Raw genomic sequence first — 16,015 nt, 5'->3', positions numbered from 1 at the left:
GAGGTGATGGCGAGGGCGAACTGATAGGCAATGATCTGGGCACACAGGCGGGCAGAGCCCAGGCAGGTGCCCCGCCCATTCCTGCCACCAGGGGCCAGGCCCTGGCACCGCCCCCACCCTCCACCCGCCTTCCTCCTCGGCACTGGGCTGACCCCAGGGACCCGTCCTTGCCGGTGCTCTGCCAGCTTGGGTGGGAGACGCAGCCAAGGGCAGTGTGGGGTCAGCTCTGGCCCTGGGCTGTGAGGTCTCCTCCCACAGGGCTGGGTGGCCACATGGTGCCAGCACCAAAGCTTCAGCTGTTAGATTGTGCCCTCCGATGCCCCTCACAGGCTGAAGTCACCAGGCCAGGAGGGAGTAGTGGGGACCGGGCCAGGGTGCTGCGTCCTCTGAGGCCTCAGCAGTGTTCACTGATGGGCCAGTGAGTGGCCCTGCTCTGGAGCTGAGCCACGACGAGCCCTGCTCTGGCCCCTGCCTCCATTCCCAGGCCAGCGGCAGGCAGACTGAGCAGCTGACCTGGGGGTCAGGGGGTGCTTCTGCTCCTCAGTCGGCCCTGAGCTGGGGTCAGCCAGACTTGACTTGTTCTGTGCCGGCCCAGGGGGCGGCCTGGGGCCCAGCCCTCACAGTGCCCAGGGGGCAGCCTGGGAAGGTGCCACCTCGAGAGGTGGTGAGTGCCCGGTGCAGCAGTGCCCAACCCTAGGCTGAGCAGCTTTGGGGGCGCTGGGGAGGGAGGGGGGTTCCTTCCTTTCCATGGGCCTGTCACCCCTGCCTGGCTCCTCAGCCCAGCCCAAGTCAGAGGCCCTGTGAAGACACTGGCCCTGCCCTCCACCCCCAGAGTGTCCCCTTCTCAGAACTTGCCCTGCCCTGCTCTCAGGGGAGCTGCATCCCAGGCGGGAGCTGCCAGGCAGCAACGGCAGCCACAAAGGGCGGCGGGGCCCAGCTCCCCAGCCTCGATCCCTGCGGAGGGTGAGCCCCGCACCTCCCGGGAGGCCTGGACCAGGCCCTTGGCAGGTGCTTCCCCTGGCCGGAGCCTGTGGACAGTGACTCTGCCCCCACTGGGAAGGCAGGATGGTGCCCCCTGTCCCCTCGGGCTCCCTGGCCCTCCCTGTCCTCATTCCGTTAAAACGGGGTCAGTGCGCCTCCCTGGCCCCTCGCGCGTCAACGTGACAAGGGATCAGGAGGCACTTCTGGAACTGGGGCACGTTAGGGCAACTAGGGATTATTTTTATTATGGATATATGGGGGTGGGGGCTTAGAGTCAAGGGCAGACAGCCGGCAGTGCTTGCTTTGCTGCACCCGCTCCTGCCTGCCCGGCCCCTCGGGTGCCCTCCAGCTCTCCATTGGCTGGGGGCGCTGCTCACATGGGGCGGGTGCTGGGGGCAGGGTGTCACATTGGCCCCCAGGACTGGCTCAAGGTTTGGACTGAGACCCAGGCTAGCCAGGCCCCCCCAACCCAGTCACGCCTTCTCCTGGAGGGCACGGGCAGAACTGGGCACCCAGGACCAGGCTCTGGCCTGACAGTGACTCAAGAGCCCCTGAGAGAAGCCCTGGTGTGGCTTGACCAGCATGGACCCCTGGGGTCTGCTCAGGCCTGGCTGCGGGTGCTGCTTCTGCTCTCACCATGGGATCAGAAAGCCCTGTTGTGGTCACGGTGGAAATCGGCCCACATGTGGGGCTGCGTCATGTGCTTCAACGTGCCTGAGCGCCGTCGTGCCCTCAGGACAGCAGGCTGGGCCTGCCCTCCCCTGCTGCTGTGCTGTTTCCAGTGTGTGGACCCTCGGGGTTCAGAAGTGGTCCTCGTGCTGACCCAGGCTGACCCCAGCGGACGCCGATGCCCTTGGCTCTAGCCCCTCACCCCTATAAATCCACAATAACGTAATCCTGGGTCTCCCTAGTGTGCCCCAGCTCCAGAAGTGCCTCCTGATCCCTCGTCACGTGACGTGAGATGGAAGTCGTGACTCTGTGTGCTGGTGGGCTGACGCGCGCCTGCTCATGGGAGCCCCTGAAGCCCGTCCTCTGTGAGCGTCAGGGGACCAGGCAGTGCCTGTTTCTCACCTTCCTGGGAGGCTGGACTCGTGGACCCCCATGCACATCCCGGTCCAGCCCCCCCCCGTGCTGGGGCCCGTCCCAGGGCGACCCAGCGGGTCTGGATCTGTAGTGGGAGGAGGACACTCGGAGGCAGACAGCTTGTCCTCCGGCAGACTGCCACCTTGCAGGCGCCCAGAGCAGGTCCAGGGAGACCAGATGCCGTTCTGAAATTAGCTCCACTAGCTGGGCTGCTGGTAAGACAGCGGGGCTCCTCACTGGCCTGGAAATGGCCACCCCAGGCTCCACGCCTGCCGGGCTCCTGAGCAGTCAGTGGTGCAGCTGGGCCTCCCCATGCGCCATGGTGGGCGTGAGCAGCAAGGCCCCGTGGCAGGGGTCCCCTTGTGCTGATTATCAATGTTCAGGAATAAGAATCAAAAAGTGGGGTATGGGGTGCTCTGACCCCTTCTGGCCGGGGTCCCCTCAGAGGGCTCGGGCAGGAGCAGGAAGAAACACCCCAGCCAGACGAGACTCACAGCTGGTGCTGACCCCGACTCTGCACTGACCCCACGGCCTTGCCGGGCAGGGCCAGAGCTGAGGCCGGTCTCTGTCACCAGGCCACCTGAGTGTACAGGGCAGGCTGGTGACCCAGTGCCACCCCCAGCCACTGTGAGCTCCAGCTCCATGTGGGGGGACCTGACTCTCCTCCGCACGGCTCCCCAGTGCGCACACGAGCACGCAGCCCAGGCAGCTCTGCTTCAGACCCCACACACGACCCTCCCAGGGGCCAACAAGGCAAGACCCGGCTGGCGCTCTGTCCCAGGGAGGGTGCGGGACGCTCAGGGTGACCACAGGCCACCCCGTCCTGAGGCACAGTGACAACGGCCCTGGTGACCGCAGGGGGACATACCAACTTGTTGCCCATCCCTCAAAACAAAACCAGCAGAGGTGAACACAGGCACTGGAAAAATACCAAAGAAACCTTTTATTTCCCTCAGTTAAACAGAGCTCAAAAAACTACACAGTTTTTACATAGTCTTTGAAAGTTTGAAAATGACTTTAAAAATAATTTTTGGTTTTTGTTTTTGTGAAAAAGATTAGCCCTAAGCTAACATCTGTTGCCAATCCTCTTTTTGCTGAGGAAGATGGGCACTGGGCTAACATCTGTGCCCATCTTCCTCTATTTTGTATGTGGGACGCCACCACAGCATGGCTTGACAAGCAGTGCGTAGGTCTGTGCCTGGGATCCAAACCTGCAAACCCAGGGCCACCGATGTGGAGTGCGCGCACTCAACCGCTATACCACCGGGCTGCCCCCTCAAAACTAATTTAAGCTCTTAGACTTGTGTGTGCAAAAAATACAACGAATGACTCCAGGGCAGTCGTGGGCAGACAGCCCTGGTCTTGGGGAACCGGCCTTGGTTGACGTGGGGCGTCCTGACGGCTCTGTGGTCTGTCGGCTCCATCCCCAGCTCCAGCCCTGCCTGAGGCCACAGGAACCCAAGAACCCACACTGGCAGGCGGGGGCCCGTGAGCCTTGCCTGTCCTGTCCGGAGGAGGCAGCCCCAGCTCCCCGAGGGCTGGCTCTCTTGGGGAGTCGGGATGCCACTCCCCTGGCTGGTGTCTTTCCAGGGAAGCAACTTCTTTCTGAGCATCAACTAGAGAAAGTCACAAGTTTTCTAAAACAGACACGAATTTGCTCAGCTGCAGGTGGTTTGTGGTCTGGAGGTGTGGCCTCCCAAAGTCCTGTGGAGAAAGGGGCGCCCATGCCAGGCCACGGGGCAGGTGAGAGTCCACAGGCGGCTTTCACAGACCCCTGCGGTCCCTGGCGGCCAGCTGTCCACACATCCCACCAGCCCCGATGGGACCTCGGCTGTAGGTGCCACCGCCCCTCCCGCATGTGAACGCTTGAGACGATGCGGGTGGAGCGACTTTGCCCAGGGACACCTAAGGAGCAAAGAGACATCTCAGCACCGGCCCAGCCCACGGGAGTGAGTCCCGCACCGCCACCACCACGAGCGTTCACGTCGTCCGCCCGCCGGGAGATAGGCCCTTGGGGCGGGCGCCACTTAGCGGCTCAGGTTTTCTACCACCACGCAGGACAGGAGGACGCCGACGGTCTGTATGTCTGGGCTCCTGAAGCTCAGGAACAGGCACAGCAGCTCACTCACATGGTCGGGGCCCAGGGTCTGACACCTGCACAAGCACAGAACATTCTGGCACGCCGCTGGCTCTGGTCTTCCCACCTCCACAGGCCATGCGGGGTCCCCTCCTGACGAGGCCGGTGCCGCTCAGGGGTCCCTGTGTGTTGCCAGTGAGTCTACTGGTCTGCACCCCAAAGGTGCTCGCACCACGATAGTGGCGAGTGGGGCAGATGCTCACAGTGGGCACAGGAGTGTCCTTGCCCAGCACGCTGTGGTCCTGGCCTCTAGCTTGTAGGCGCAAAGGCAGGGCCCTGCCTGAGCCCTCAGCCTTCTCCCGACATGGAGTGGCAGCCAGCTCCGGCCTGCGACTGCCGAGAATCCCACTGTGCATGGGACGGCGGGCAGGGCAGCGCGGGTGCGGGTATGTGAGCGGGGTGGGGTGTGCGGAGGGCCCCTTGCATTCTGGGCTTCGGAGCTGCCCGCACACAGTCCTCCGAGGAAGGGGAACGACGCTGGCCCAGGGCGGGCACAGCCAGCTGTTTGCTGGTTCCGGGAGCAGCTTGCCCTCTGCTGCTTTACCGACAGAAACGGGCGCAGACCCGCCTGCTGGGGCCACTGGGATCCCCACCTGCGCCGGGAGCCAGGCCCAGGAGCGGCCTCAGGCCATGACTGTGCGGCTGGCGGCCAAGCGCTGCGGAACTTACGCCTCGAGCAGGGCGTGCTCCTGATAACTCAGGTCCCGTGCCCACCACGTCCGGGAGGATGGTGGTTCTACGCAAGAGGCCTTCTAGAAATAGCCTCAGCGCCCAGAAGTTCTCCTACCTAGCAAACCAAGGAGACGCTTCAGGGCACACCGCTCTGCTAGGCACCCCCCAGCGCCCAGCCGCCAGCCTCACCCCGAAGGCAAGGGCGATGTCCAGCAGCGACGTCAGCCAGGGCAGCTCCGTGAGCAGCATGTGGAGAGCAGCCTGGACGCAGAGGAGCAGGCAGGCCTCGGGGCCCCGCTAGCGGGCAGACGGGCGGTCAGGGCAGCTCTCCTGCCGCCGGCACCAAGACCAGGGCTGAGCGGCCCTCCCACGCATCCCGAGTGTGAAAAGGAAAAGGGTGGAGCGAGGCCACCCAGCCTGCAGATTGAGGGACTGTGGCCGTGGGGAGACCGGACGGCAGGGCTGCAGAGAGGGCCCCAAGCGGACTCACCTCCCTGTGCAAGAGGCTGGCGGGCAGGGAGGGCCACACCCGTGCCCTCAGCTCCTGCAGGATGGCGTTGGCCACGCGCAGCACCATCTGCAACAAGGCAGCATCAGGGCGACGACTGGGGCCGCGTGGGGTGCGGTGGTCACAGGACGGGGCAGGTGACCAGTGGCATCTGATGCTGGCAGGTAAGGTCTGGGAGGGGTGAGGCCGGAGGGCCCTCTACCAGGCTCCACAGGGTGGCGTGGGGGTAGCGTGGGTGCTGGGACAGGCCCTGGAGAAGGTGGGGGAAGAGCCTGCACAGGCCCCGGTGTCCCCACATGTAGACACAGCATCTGGACCGCGTGCCTGGCATGAGGAGAGCCTTACCGTCTGGAAGGAGGGCGGGGGCGCCTGCAGGGCCAGCGAAGTCAGGAGGCCACTCTGCTCCAGGATGGGGCTGTTGCCCCAGATGGCGAGCAGGGAGCCCCAGCACCGCATCTGCAACACGGGTGCTCAGAGGGTGGCCGCGACCCTTGGGGCCCGCCTGCGAGCCGTGGTGTGCCCAGCAATGCGGAGGGGCCTGCAGAGGGCGGCAGGGCGTCAGCACTCACGTCTCTGTACAGGGAGGGGTTCTTGTAGAGCATCCACAGGGCCTGCCTCGAGAGGATGCAGTGCTTCCTGGGAACGCCTGTGGGACAGGGAGCCTGAGCGGGGGGGGGGCCCTCTCTCTGTGCGGATGGCGGGGCTCGCCAAGACCAGACACACACACACATGGGTCCTGGAACCAGAGCGGCCTCCAGCGGACCCTCACCTATGCCGACTGCCCACTGGTCAGTGCCGAGGAGGTCGTTACCCATGGGCACGCTGCCCGTCCAGAACATCTTCAGGTAGTTCTCGAAGTGGCTGGACGCAAGCCGGCAGGCAGTGCAGCAGGCCAGGCCACACAGGGGCACCAGCAGCGCGTTGGCGGTGCTGGCGAAGTCCCCACACTTGCACAGGTAGAAGGGGACCTTGTCCCGGAGCGCTCGCAGCCTGGGGGTGGTAGGGGCTCTTTGAGGGGTGCACACTCCCGGCACCGTCGTTGGGATTTGTTGTGACAACAGTCATCACGTGGACTCAAAGGCTACGTGAACCTGAGAAGGACAGGGATGCGTGTTAGAGAAACCGGCTCCTTTCTCACCCAACGGCATCTTCACACCTCACTGCCTTCAAGTAGCGCAGGAGCTCTTTGTACCTAATCCGAAGCAGGAGGGGAAGCGTGTCATGTGACACCCGCCCCGGCCATCTAGGCCCTGGCCGCTCTCCAGGGGCCGTCACCCCCATGCTTGGAGCCGGCCCGCCCGCACAGGGTCATGACAGCGAGCGAGCAAGACCCTCTGGCAGAGACCCCTCCCTGACCCTGTGGGGTGCAGGCTGAGGTTGCAGACCTCCAACCAAAACGGGCCAGAGGCTCTAATTACAGGGGAGGATCCGGGGGACAAGATAACTTGTTCTTCATGCGTCACAACAGGGAGGCCTTTGGAGCAGGACTCGACCCAGAAACAACGGGGAGACAACAGGTTTGACCTGTAAAAACTAAAGAGTTCTGTACAAACAGTAATAAAAACAAGGACGTGCTAGGAAAATTACTGACAGTCAACGCACAGTGAGGGTCGACCAGCTTTTTACAAAGAACCTGTATGGGGGGCCAGCCCAGCGGTGAAGCGGTTAAGTTCCCATGCTCTGCCTCGTCGGCCTGGGGTTCGCCGGTTTGGATCCTGGGCACGGACTTACGCACCGCTCATCAAGCCATGCTGAGGCGGCATCCCACATAGAAGAACTAGAAGGATGTACAACAATGACATACAACTGTCTACTGGGGCTACAATGAAGAAAATAAAAAAGGGGAAAAAAAAAACAAAATGGAGGAAGATAGGCAATAGATCCTAGCTCAGGCCCAATCTTCCTCCAAAAGAAAAAAAACACAAAAAAACCCCACAAAGGGCTTGTATAAACCAGCACAACCACAATAAAACCCAGACCACAGCCCTCGAGAGCCAGCCGAGCCCCAGATGGCAGGGCCCACGCACCGGGGAGGGGTGCGGCCCTGGGAGTGGCAGAGCAGGTCGGGGGGCGACAGCCAGGCCTTACCCAGGGCTCGGTCATTTCAGGGCCAGCTCTATAACTGCCGACCACGCAGCACCTGGCAGCTCCCTAGGGCGTGCCCCACCCTGAAGAATGTGAGGGGTCCAGCCTGCCCACAATGGCCTGGGCCAGGGTCCCCAGGCAGGGGACTCTGGGACACCTCAGCCTGAGACCACCGCTGCCTGGCAGCAGGACAGACAGAAGCCCCCCAAGCCTCCCCTTGGAGGGATCTGAGAACTTATTGTCCCCTGCTCTCCAGGTGATGCACCCTGGCCCTGATGACGGTGAAAACCTCCCAGAGAAACTCCTGTTTTCCATGCTTTTCCAGGTGTCCAGGAACGTTTTGGCCTTTTAAAATGGTGGTCAGCAGCCTTTGGTCCCACGGCACAACATTCAAAGTGAAAGGTGGACAGATGCAACAAGGTCCTCGGGACCAGCCTTCCTGCTCAGGGACGGTGAGCCCCCAGGAGAGCGGCGTCCAGGTGAGCGGCATTGAGGTGAGCGGCACCCAGGCCCGCACCCTCAGCGCCACCACTGGCTGCTCCACAGGCTCAGAAGACACAGGCAGCGGCTCTCCCAGAGCACTGGAGCAAAAGCACCAGGGGAGCCCGCCGTCTGCTTGGGCAATGGGCTCCAAGACTGAGTGAGGCCACAGCGGGGGCCCACTTACCCGGAAAGTCAGGCGCACCAGTGAACCCAGCACCCTGCCAGCCAGCCAGCCGTCGAGGTCAGCACACAGGCGGAGCAGATGCGCAGAGCCCTTGGGACACTGGGGGACCCCAGCCCCCCGAGTCCCGAGAAGGCCTGGGGCGGCGCTCCCCTCACACTCGCCAGTTTGTGAAGCTGAAGCGGTGCGGCGGGGGGGACCGACTGGGAGGAGTGGGTGGGCTGCTCTCACAGGGGTGTGGGGGAGCCGCTGAGCACCAGCACCACTGGAGATAGTGTGACCCCGTGCAAGCGGGGCTGCGCTGGGCCCTGGCTTCAGCAGGCCGTGGGCCCTGTCTTCCGGGTGGGCGGTGAGGGATGAAGCAGGGACTGGCCATCCGAGCAGCCAGCAAGCGTCTCCTCTGCTGGTGAAGGCCAGGACCCAGCTCCCACTGGCCCTGGGGCGCTCACGGTGCCGCAGGGCTGAGGGCTGGCCAGGGACTCAGAACGCCAGGGTCTTGGCAGCAATGAGCGTTCTTGCTTCCAATGACGTCACGGAGCAATGACTCAACTTCAGAAGGTGGGGAAGCGACTGTGTGAGTCTGCAAGGGCCATTCTACCTCACACATGCGCACACACGCCTCACACATGCACGCTTCCTGCGGCACCAGAGCAACAGGACGAGCAGTGCTTCTGGTGGTCCAGAGGCTTAGGAGAACGGATGAGGGAAAACCAAGGGAGAGCACAACCCACTGTCGCACAGAAGACCCTCGAGGCCGGTGGGAGATCTGGAAAGGTCCTGCTCAGGACTCGGAGGGCCACCTCCTGGGGAGTCTGCAGACGGCCCTCGAGGAGACTCGGCCGGCAGCTACAGGGCCAGTGGGAGCTGCTCTGGAGCGTGGCGAGGAGCTCCTCAGGCCGCAGCAGCCCTGCCTCTGCACTCCGATCACCAGAGAGGGGAGTGTGCTCAGGAGCGGGGAGGGTTGCCTGAGACGCAGAGCAGGATGCCGCCGGTGAGGAGAACGGAGCACAGCCCATAGGCTGCCCCAGACACGGTGACACCTCCCAAAGGAGTCGGCCTACACCAACCCGACCGCTGACCTGACCGCCTGCTGCAGGGCCATCAGACCCGCAAGAGGCGGATGCCATCCGTGTGCACAGCAGCCAAGCAAGGCCAAGCCCGTCGCCAGGAGCGGCCGAGGGAGGACGCTGCCCGCTGCTCGGCGGAGGCCATGCCGGGACTGGGAGGCACAGGGAGTTCGGTGCTGTGGGTGGTGTGGCCTCCCAGCCCGGCTCTGGAGTGACCCGGCACAGCTGGGAGCGGGGACCCCTGGGCTGTGCTGCTCTGAGGATGCAGGGCGGTGGGGGAAAGGGGCAGCTGGGCCGTCTCAGAGAAGCAGGCCGCTAGGCTGACAGCAGGGTGAACGCAGGGTCTTGTGCCACAGGGAGGCCCCTGTTCTTTGGGAACTTTCCGGGCCGTGCGGGTTGAGTTTTGTACCAAGGATGCTACTCAGCCCTTGGTCTGCAGTGGCCTGTGCTGAGCTGTGGCACCTAGGAAGCTGTCCGTTCCTCCTGAGGACACTCACGGGCAGGCACTGTGGCTGAGGCCCCACAAGGCTGCCTGGGTAGAAGACCCCAGACCCTGGGGTGGATGGGACACCAGCCCGGGCTACCCACCCAGTCCCGTCACTGTTGACACCCCTCAGCCAAGGGCACATGGTGGAAGGAGGGGAGGCAGAGCTCCCAGGGATCCTCGGCCTCCTCATTCTGTCGTGAGCCTCCGACCTTCCGGAGGCGCCATACGCTGTCTCAGACAGAGAGCAGGCCTGGCAGAGCCATCTCAGGCCCTTGGACTCACCTGGCCATGAGCACAGGTACCGCCAACTTTAGAGCCCCGGGGCTTCCAGCATCCCGCCAGGCCCTGCGAAAGGACACACAGGGCAGTCACTGCCTTGCGGACCCAAGTGTCCTTGGACCTCGGCCAGGAGTTGGGGCCTGTGGGGTGGGTGCCTCTTGCGGGGCAGTGACGTAGCGCTGCTTACGAGGAAGGGTCCTTGTGCACCGCGATCTCCTTCACGGTGCCCAGCAGCATGACGGTGGAGGCCTGCGGGTGCTCCCGCTCTGCCTGGCTGACGCAGGAGGACACCAGCTCAAAGACCTCTGAGTACCTGGGGGCGGAAAAGGTGCCGGTCCCTTCATGCTCGGCTTAACTAAAAAGCCCAACTTAGAAAGCTAAGGTTTAAAAGGCTCCCACCCTTATGAAGGAGGCAGGACTGACAAACCAGTGAGAGCAGTGCTCCAGCACCCCGATTCCTGGATGTAAACCTCCAACTAACACAGGTTCACAACTGGGGTCCCTGTCGGGACTGCTCAGAGGTGTCCTTGATCCCCACCTGCGAGGCCACCCCTGGACATGCAGGGCACCCTCCCCACCAGCCAGCAGAGTGACCACTGCTCCAGAGCTCCAGGCAGAGTCCGCTCCCATGCATGCCCACAGGCTACGACACCCGGGCCTGCCACAGCCACCCACCGGTGCACAGGCTCCTTTTGGGGCCGCTGGTGAAGGGGGCAGCGTCTTGAGTGTGGCTGCAACCGACAGGTGCAGGCCTGCGAGTCCTGCAGCCTCTCTCTGCGGAGGTACCGGGCGTATGCCCCGGCGAGCTCCCGCATGAACTGCAGCAGACGCTCCCCTGAAACGGACGGGCCAGCTGCCAGCACCCGCCGGCCACTGCCCCGCACACCACCAGTCCGCGCCCCACTCACCCCCACGCCGCAGGTCCGCGTTGACCTCCAAGGGCTCCAGGTTGAAGGTGACGAGGGTGCCAGCCAGCGCCAGGCTGCACTGCTCCTTCCAGTGCCTGCTCTTGTGGTGGGCGTTGCAGTGGCACAGGGCCGGCGTTGTCCAAAACAGGCACTGGGGGCAGAAGGAGGTGGACTCTCAATGGAGCCCCCCAGACCTCACCCCGGCACGAGCATGGAGCACAGATGGGCCCGCCTCACGTCTGAACTGGCGCTGCAGGGGAACCTTCCCGCACACACACAGAAGCCACTTCACTCTGTGAAGAACGCCTTTGCTCATAAAAATAACACCCTTATTATAAAATCCCATTTCCAGAGGCCGCGTCAGGGCTCAGAAGTGTGTGTGTGACACCTGGGTCTCGGCCTCTGGCCTGTGGTCCCGAGCCCCCGTCTGTGGCGGGCAGTGCCGTCGGTCCCAGGAGACAGAGAGCACTCCGGTCCTGGTGTTCCTCTGTGACGTCCCTCTTCTTGGACGCCATCTCTTCTGTCTCTGAGGACACTCCCGAGTCCTGTGCTGTAGGTTTTGTGTTTTTCTCGTTAGTGACTTTCCTCAAACATCTGGAATTCCCGGCCGTCTGCTCTCATCTCACCAGAAGCTGCCGGGAAGCTCCAGTGACTGCACAGCCCAAGAGGCTCAATAGGGACCCTCAACTATTGCAAAGCTCTTTTCCCAGAAAGGACCCGTGTCCTCTGCCGGGGGCAGAGGTCTCCGCGGCGACCGCAGACTTTCACTCCCTCCCCAGTCCAGGTGGGGCTCCCTCCGCCCTGCCTGGGCCCCGTCTGCTGCCTTCTGGATGCAGTCTGTGCAGAGGACTGCCCAGCCAGTCACGGTGGAGAACTTGAAGCCTCAGAGGCAGACACCAGATTTACAGGGATCTGGACACCCCCCTCCCAAATTAAATCTCCCCAGAGGAGGGTCTGTCATCTGACATGGGCGAGAGCAAAGCTGACCAGAGTCCACAAGGAGCAAACTCATGCCTGTGGCCTCATTCCGAGTGCGCCCTGGCCAGCGGTGCTCGTCCGGCAGGGGAGATGAGCAGGAGGCAGAGCTGGATGCCCGTACCACACCCGCCGGCCCCTCCCCATGTTCTCGGGCCTCTCGTGTGCCAGGCTGACTCCACAGGTTCACCTAAAACGAATCTGTTACTCTTGGGAAATGGCGCCTTGGCTCCATGACAGCTTAGGGGACAGCACAAAGGGTCAGCCCCAGTCCCTCTGAGCTAGTCTGAACGGGGAACCAACCCTGTGGAAAAGGAGCCCACATACACAGCAGGCCCTCCCGGCCACCTACCCACCCGAAGCTGTAGATCCAGAGACCGCTGTTTGCTTCCCCTGCACTCACCTCAGAGGCCGGGACGTCGCACATGTAGCAGTAGCACTGGCTGCAGGCGTCCGTGTTCCGGCCGACGGGAAGCACCGCCTCGCTCTCAGTCTGCCTGAAACACGCAGAGCAGGAGGATGAGGACGAGGCGGCCACGCATGAGGCCCGCAGCCCAGGTTGGTTGTTCTTTTTTATTTATTTATTTTTCCCCCAAAGCCCCAGTAGATAGTTGTATGTCACAGTTGCACATCCTTCTAGTTGCTGTATGTGGGATGCGGCCCCAGCATGGCCAGAGAAGCGGTGCCTCGGTGTGCGCCCGGGATCCGAGCCCGAGCTGCCAGCATCGGAGGGCGCGCACTTAACCGCCAAGCCACGGGGCCGGCCCAGGTCGGTTGTTCTTACAAACTTTCCCTCAAGGCAGGAATTCAAGAGCAAATCCCAATGAGACAAATGCTGTTATAAGAGGATTAGGACAGAGACCGATGGTCTGTTCCTCTCAAAGAACTTAAAGCCAAACAAAGATATCTGGCATTCTTTGCAACGGCATTTTAGGTAACGATGCTTATTGTAAATAAAGCATTTTTTTTTTTTTTTTTTTGGTGAGGAAGATTAGCCCTGAGCTAACATCTGTCGCCAATCCTCCTCTTTTTGCTGAGGACGACTGGCCCTGGGCTAACATCCATGCCCATCTTTCTCTACTTTATATGGGACGCCGCCACAGCATGGCTTGACAAGCAGCGCGTCGGTGTGCACCTGTGGTCCAAACCTGCAAACCCTGGGCCGCCTCAGTGGAGCACGTGCACTTAACCACTACGCCACCGGGCTGGCCCCAAGAAAGCATTTTTTTTTTTAATTTTATTTATTTATTTTTTTCCCCCCAAAGCTCCAGTAGACAGTTGTATGTCAGAGCTGCACATCCTTCTAGTTGCTGTATGTGGGACACGGCCTCAGCATGGCTGGAGAAGCGGTGTGGCGGTGCGCACCCGGGATCTGAACCAGGGCCACCAGCAGCGGAGCACGTGCACCTAACCACTAGGCCACGGGGCTGGCCCAAAGAAAGCATTTTTAATTTAGAAAAGTCTGAAAACATACAACCCCTGTCGAACCACACTGAGAAGTCACAAATGGAGCCAGCGTGAACATCTATGAGATCTACAAGTCAAGAGGCGCCCTGTGAGGGAAGGCCCTTCCAGCAGGTTCCAAGCCCTGCGGGGGGTCCGGGCTGAGGCAGACGCACTCAAATGGGTGAGTGGTGCAGTCGTATCTCGAGTGCGGCATCACGCTCCCTCTCTTGCAGAAAGTCACCACCAGCCCACACTCCTCGTCCACAGTCTCCTCAGACCGCCACTCCTCCAGGCTTCGATTGGCTGGAAAGGAGACAGGAACATGCCATGGCCACATGTGTCTCACCGTCAAACATGCCAGGGCCCTCAGGGGACCCTGGGCCACAGAAAGTCCTGGATGTGGTGCGGGGCCCTCCCCCAGGCCCTCTGTGGTGGGCCCTGCAGGGCCGCGCTGCCTGCGCCAGCATCAGGCACCGTCCTGAGCGAGCCACTTACAGCACTGCTTTATGGATGGGCTCTGGTTGTTTCCAGGAGGCTCCTCGCAGGACCCTTCTTGCCCCTTGTACCCACCCAGCTCTCCAGCCTGGCAGAGAACCCACATCTTCCCATCCAGGGTGAAGCCACTCGGAGAGTGCAGGCAGAGAGCCCCCAGGATAACACCATCCTGGTGATCAGCCACACAGCCCCCAGGGGTTATAAAACAAATACGGCCCTTAACAGGAAAGGCAGAAGCGCCCTTCCACCTAGGCTCCACCACCTACCAGGAGGCTCCACCAGCAGGACGGAATTCCCGAAGCTCACGTCCGTGTCTGTCTCGTCATCACTGACCCAGATCAGAGACTTGTCGAGGACGGTGTCTTTGTCAGGCCCCATGGCGCCTGCCATGAGAGCTATAGCACCTATGGGTGTCCAATCAGATGGGAGACAACCACACCAGCTCGTGGATGGTCACCGGGGATGGCTGAAACGGGCAGAGGCTGAGAGACCACCTATCCCAGAGAGCGCTTGTTAGGAGCAGTGTCCTCAGACCCTCACCCCTTTCCAACCTCAAAGCCGCCAGAAACAGACGCGCTCTCTGCACGGTGCCCAAGCTGGAGGGTAGGAGCCAGCCTCACTCAGCGTCGGGCGACGGCGGAGCAACTGTGGGCCTGCAGTTATTCTCCTACTGTTGTTGTTAATACAACTCTCCACAAAGGTAACACTCATTCTCAGCTCAAAGGCCAGACAAACAGGAGCCCAGCCCCTGCTCCAGCTAGAGGATATTTGGAAAAAGAAGGGACAAAAGCAGGAGGAGGAGGGAGCCGAAGGTGTGTGTGGCTCTGCCCACGCTGCAGGGAGGCTGGAGTGAGCACTGCGCTGGGGCTGCCTACGGGGCTGGAGTCCCTAGGACCTCAGAGAAAGGGCTGAGACGCCCGGCAGCCCCAACGAAGGACAAACAGCCCGATACCCAGCATCCGGCTCCCCAGGATCTGCCCAGGGAGGCCGGCCAGCCCCCGCCCCGCCGGGTGCCCCTCCCGCCCGCGGAGGCGCCTTCTAGGTAGTCCAGACTCCGGCCCCAACTCCCCTGCAGCCTCCCGCCCCGAAGCCCCGCCCGCACCCCGGCCCCACCTAGGCGAGGCCGCCGACCGCTTGCAGCCTCAACCCGGCCGTCCGCCAACTTTTCAATTGCCCGCTGCGCCTCGCCCGCTCGCTTCCGCCTTGGGAGGCCACTTCCGGGTCAAAGCCGGAAGCCGGCGGGGCGCACAGAGGGGCCGCCGGCATGAGGGAGGGCTTCCGTGCTGCGTCGTACGTGGCGCGGCCATCTTGGAGCCGGGCAACACGTCAGCAGGGGTGGAAGCGTGGTGTGGAGGGCGTCATTAGTGTCTAGTGTGTGATTATTCCATTGAGCTGGTTTCCCCAACATGCCGTTTCGTGGCCAGAGGGATTTTCCAAGCTTGTGTTAAATTTGGCCAAATGACCTTCGACGGGGCCAGACACTGTCGCCAACGGCCTTGGTGAGCGGGTCGAGCCGTGGGACTCCGTGCAAAACCGGCGTTGTTGGAGACAGACTACAGAGCAGGGCGAGGGCCTCCCCCAGGCCTCCCCTCCCAGACCAACCCCCCCCACCCCCCAATGTCCCCACTCCCAGGTTCGCCCACCAAGGTGCCCCTCCAGGCCCCCCCAGGGCCCCCGACCCAGGTCCACCCCACCAGGACCCCCCACCGAGGTTACCCCCACCAAGGTTCCTCCCCCAGGTCCCCGCAGGTGCCCCTTCGCAGGTTCCCCCACCCAGGTCCCCCCTCGCAGGTCCCCCCACTCAGTTCTCTCCCAGATACCCCCCCAGGTCCCCCAACTCAGGTCCCCTTTCCCAGGCCTCCCAAGTGCCTCCACTCAGGTCTTCCCTCCCAGGTGCCCCCACCCAGGATCCCCCTCCCAGATGCCCTCACTCAGGTCCCCTGCTCTCAGGTCCCCACTCCCAGGTTCCCCCACCAAAGTTGTCCAGACCTCCTTCCTGGTGCCCCCACACAGGTCCTCACTCAGGTGCCGCCACTCAGGTCTCCCCTCCCAGGTCCCTGCACCAAGGTTCCCCCAACCAAAGTTCCTCCCCTGGCCCCCCACCCAGGTCCACCATCCCAGGTCCATTCCCCTTAGGTACCCCCTCCCAAGTCTGCCCACCAAGGTCCCCCCACCAAGGTCCCTCTCCCAGGTCCTCCCATTCTGGTCCCCCCTCCCAGTGCCCCCAC

The 16,015-nt window shown here is 62.6% G+C and overlaps 1 protein-coding gene across 1 annotated transcript; it reads right to left on the bottom strand.

The window, feature by feature from the left end:
• Positions 1-5,832: 5,832 nt before the first annotated feature.
• LOC131422836 (uncharacterized) lies at positions 5,833-15,002 on the bottom strand. The gene is made up of 10 exons (XM_058570427.1): positions 14,901-15,002; positions 13,466-13,595; positions 12,250-12,343; positions 11,260-11,421; positions 10,872-11,022; positions 10,639-10,798; positions 10,151-10,276; positions 9,967-10,029; positions 6,151-6,472; positions 5,833-5,919 (listed from the first exon to the last, which is right to left on the bottom strand). Exons 2-9 carry the CDS (start codon positions 13,504-13,506, stop codon positions 6,463-6,465), a joined length of 807 nt encoding a protein of 268 aa, XP_058426410.1. The 5' UTR covers positions 13,507-13,595; positions 14,901-15,002; the 3' UTR covers positions 5,833-5,919; positions 6,151-6,462.
• Positions 15,003-16,015: the final 1,013 nt, after the last annotated feature.

The sequence above is a fragment of the Diceros bicornis genome, chromosome 26 (genome assembly GCF_020826845.1).
Source record: "Diceros bicornis minor isolate mBicDic1 chromosome 26, mDicBic1.mat.cur, whole genome shotgun sequence".
NCBI classification, from domain to species: Eukaryota; Metazoa; Chordata; class Mammalia; order Perissodactyla; family Rhinocerotidae; genus Diceros; species Diceros bicornis.
The sequence above is the reverse complement of the archived record's forward strand: the minus strand, read 5'-3'. Positions and strand labels throughout refer to the sequence as shown.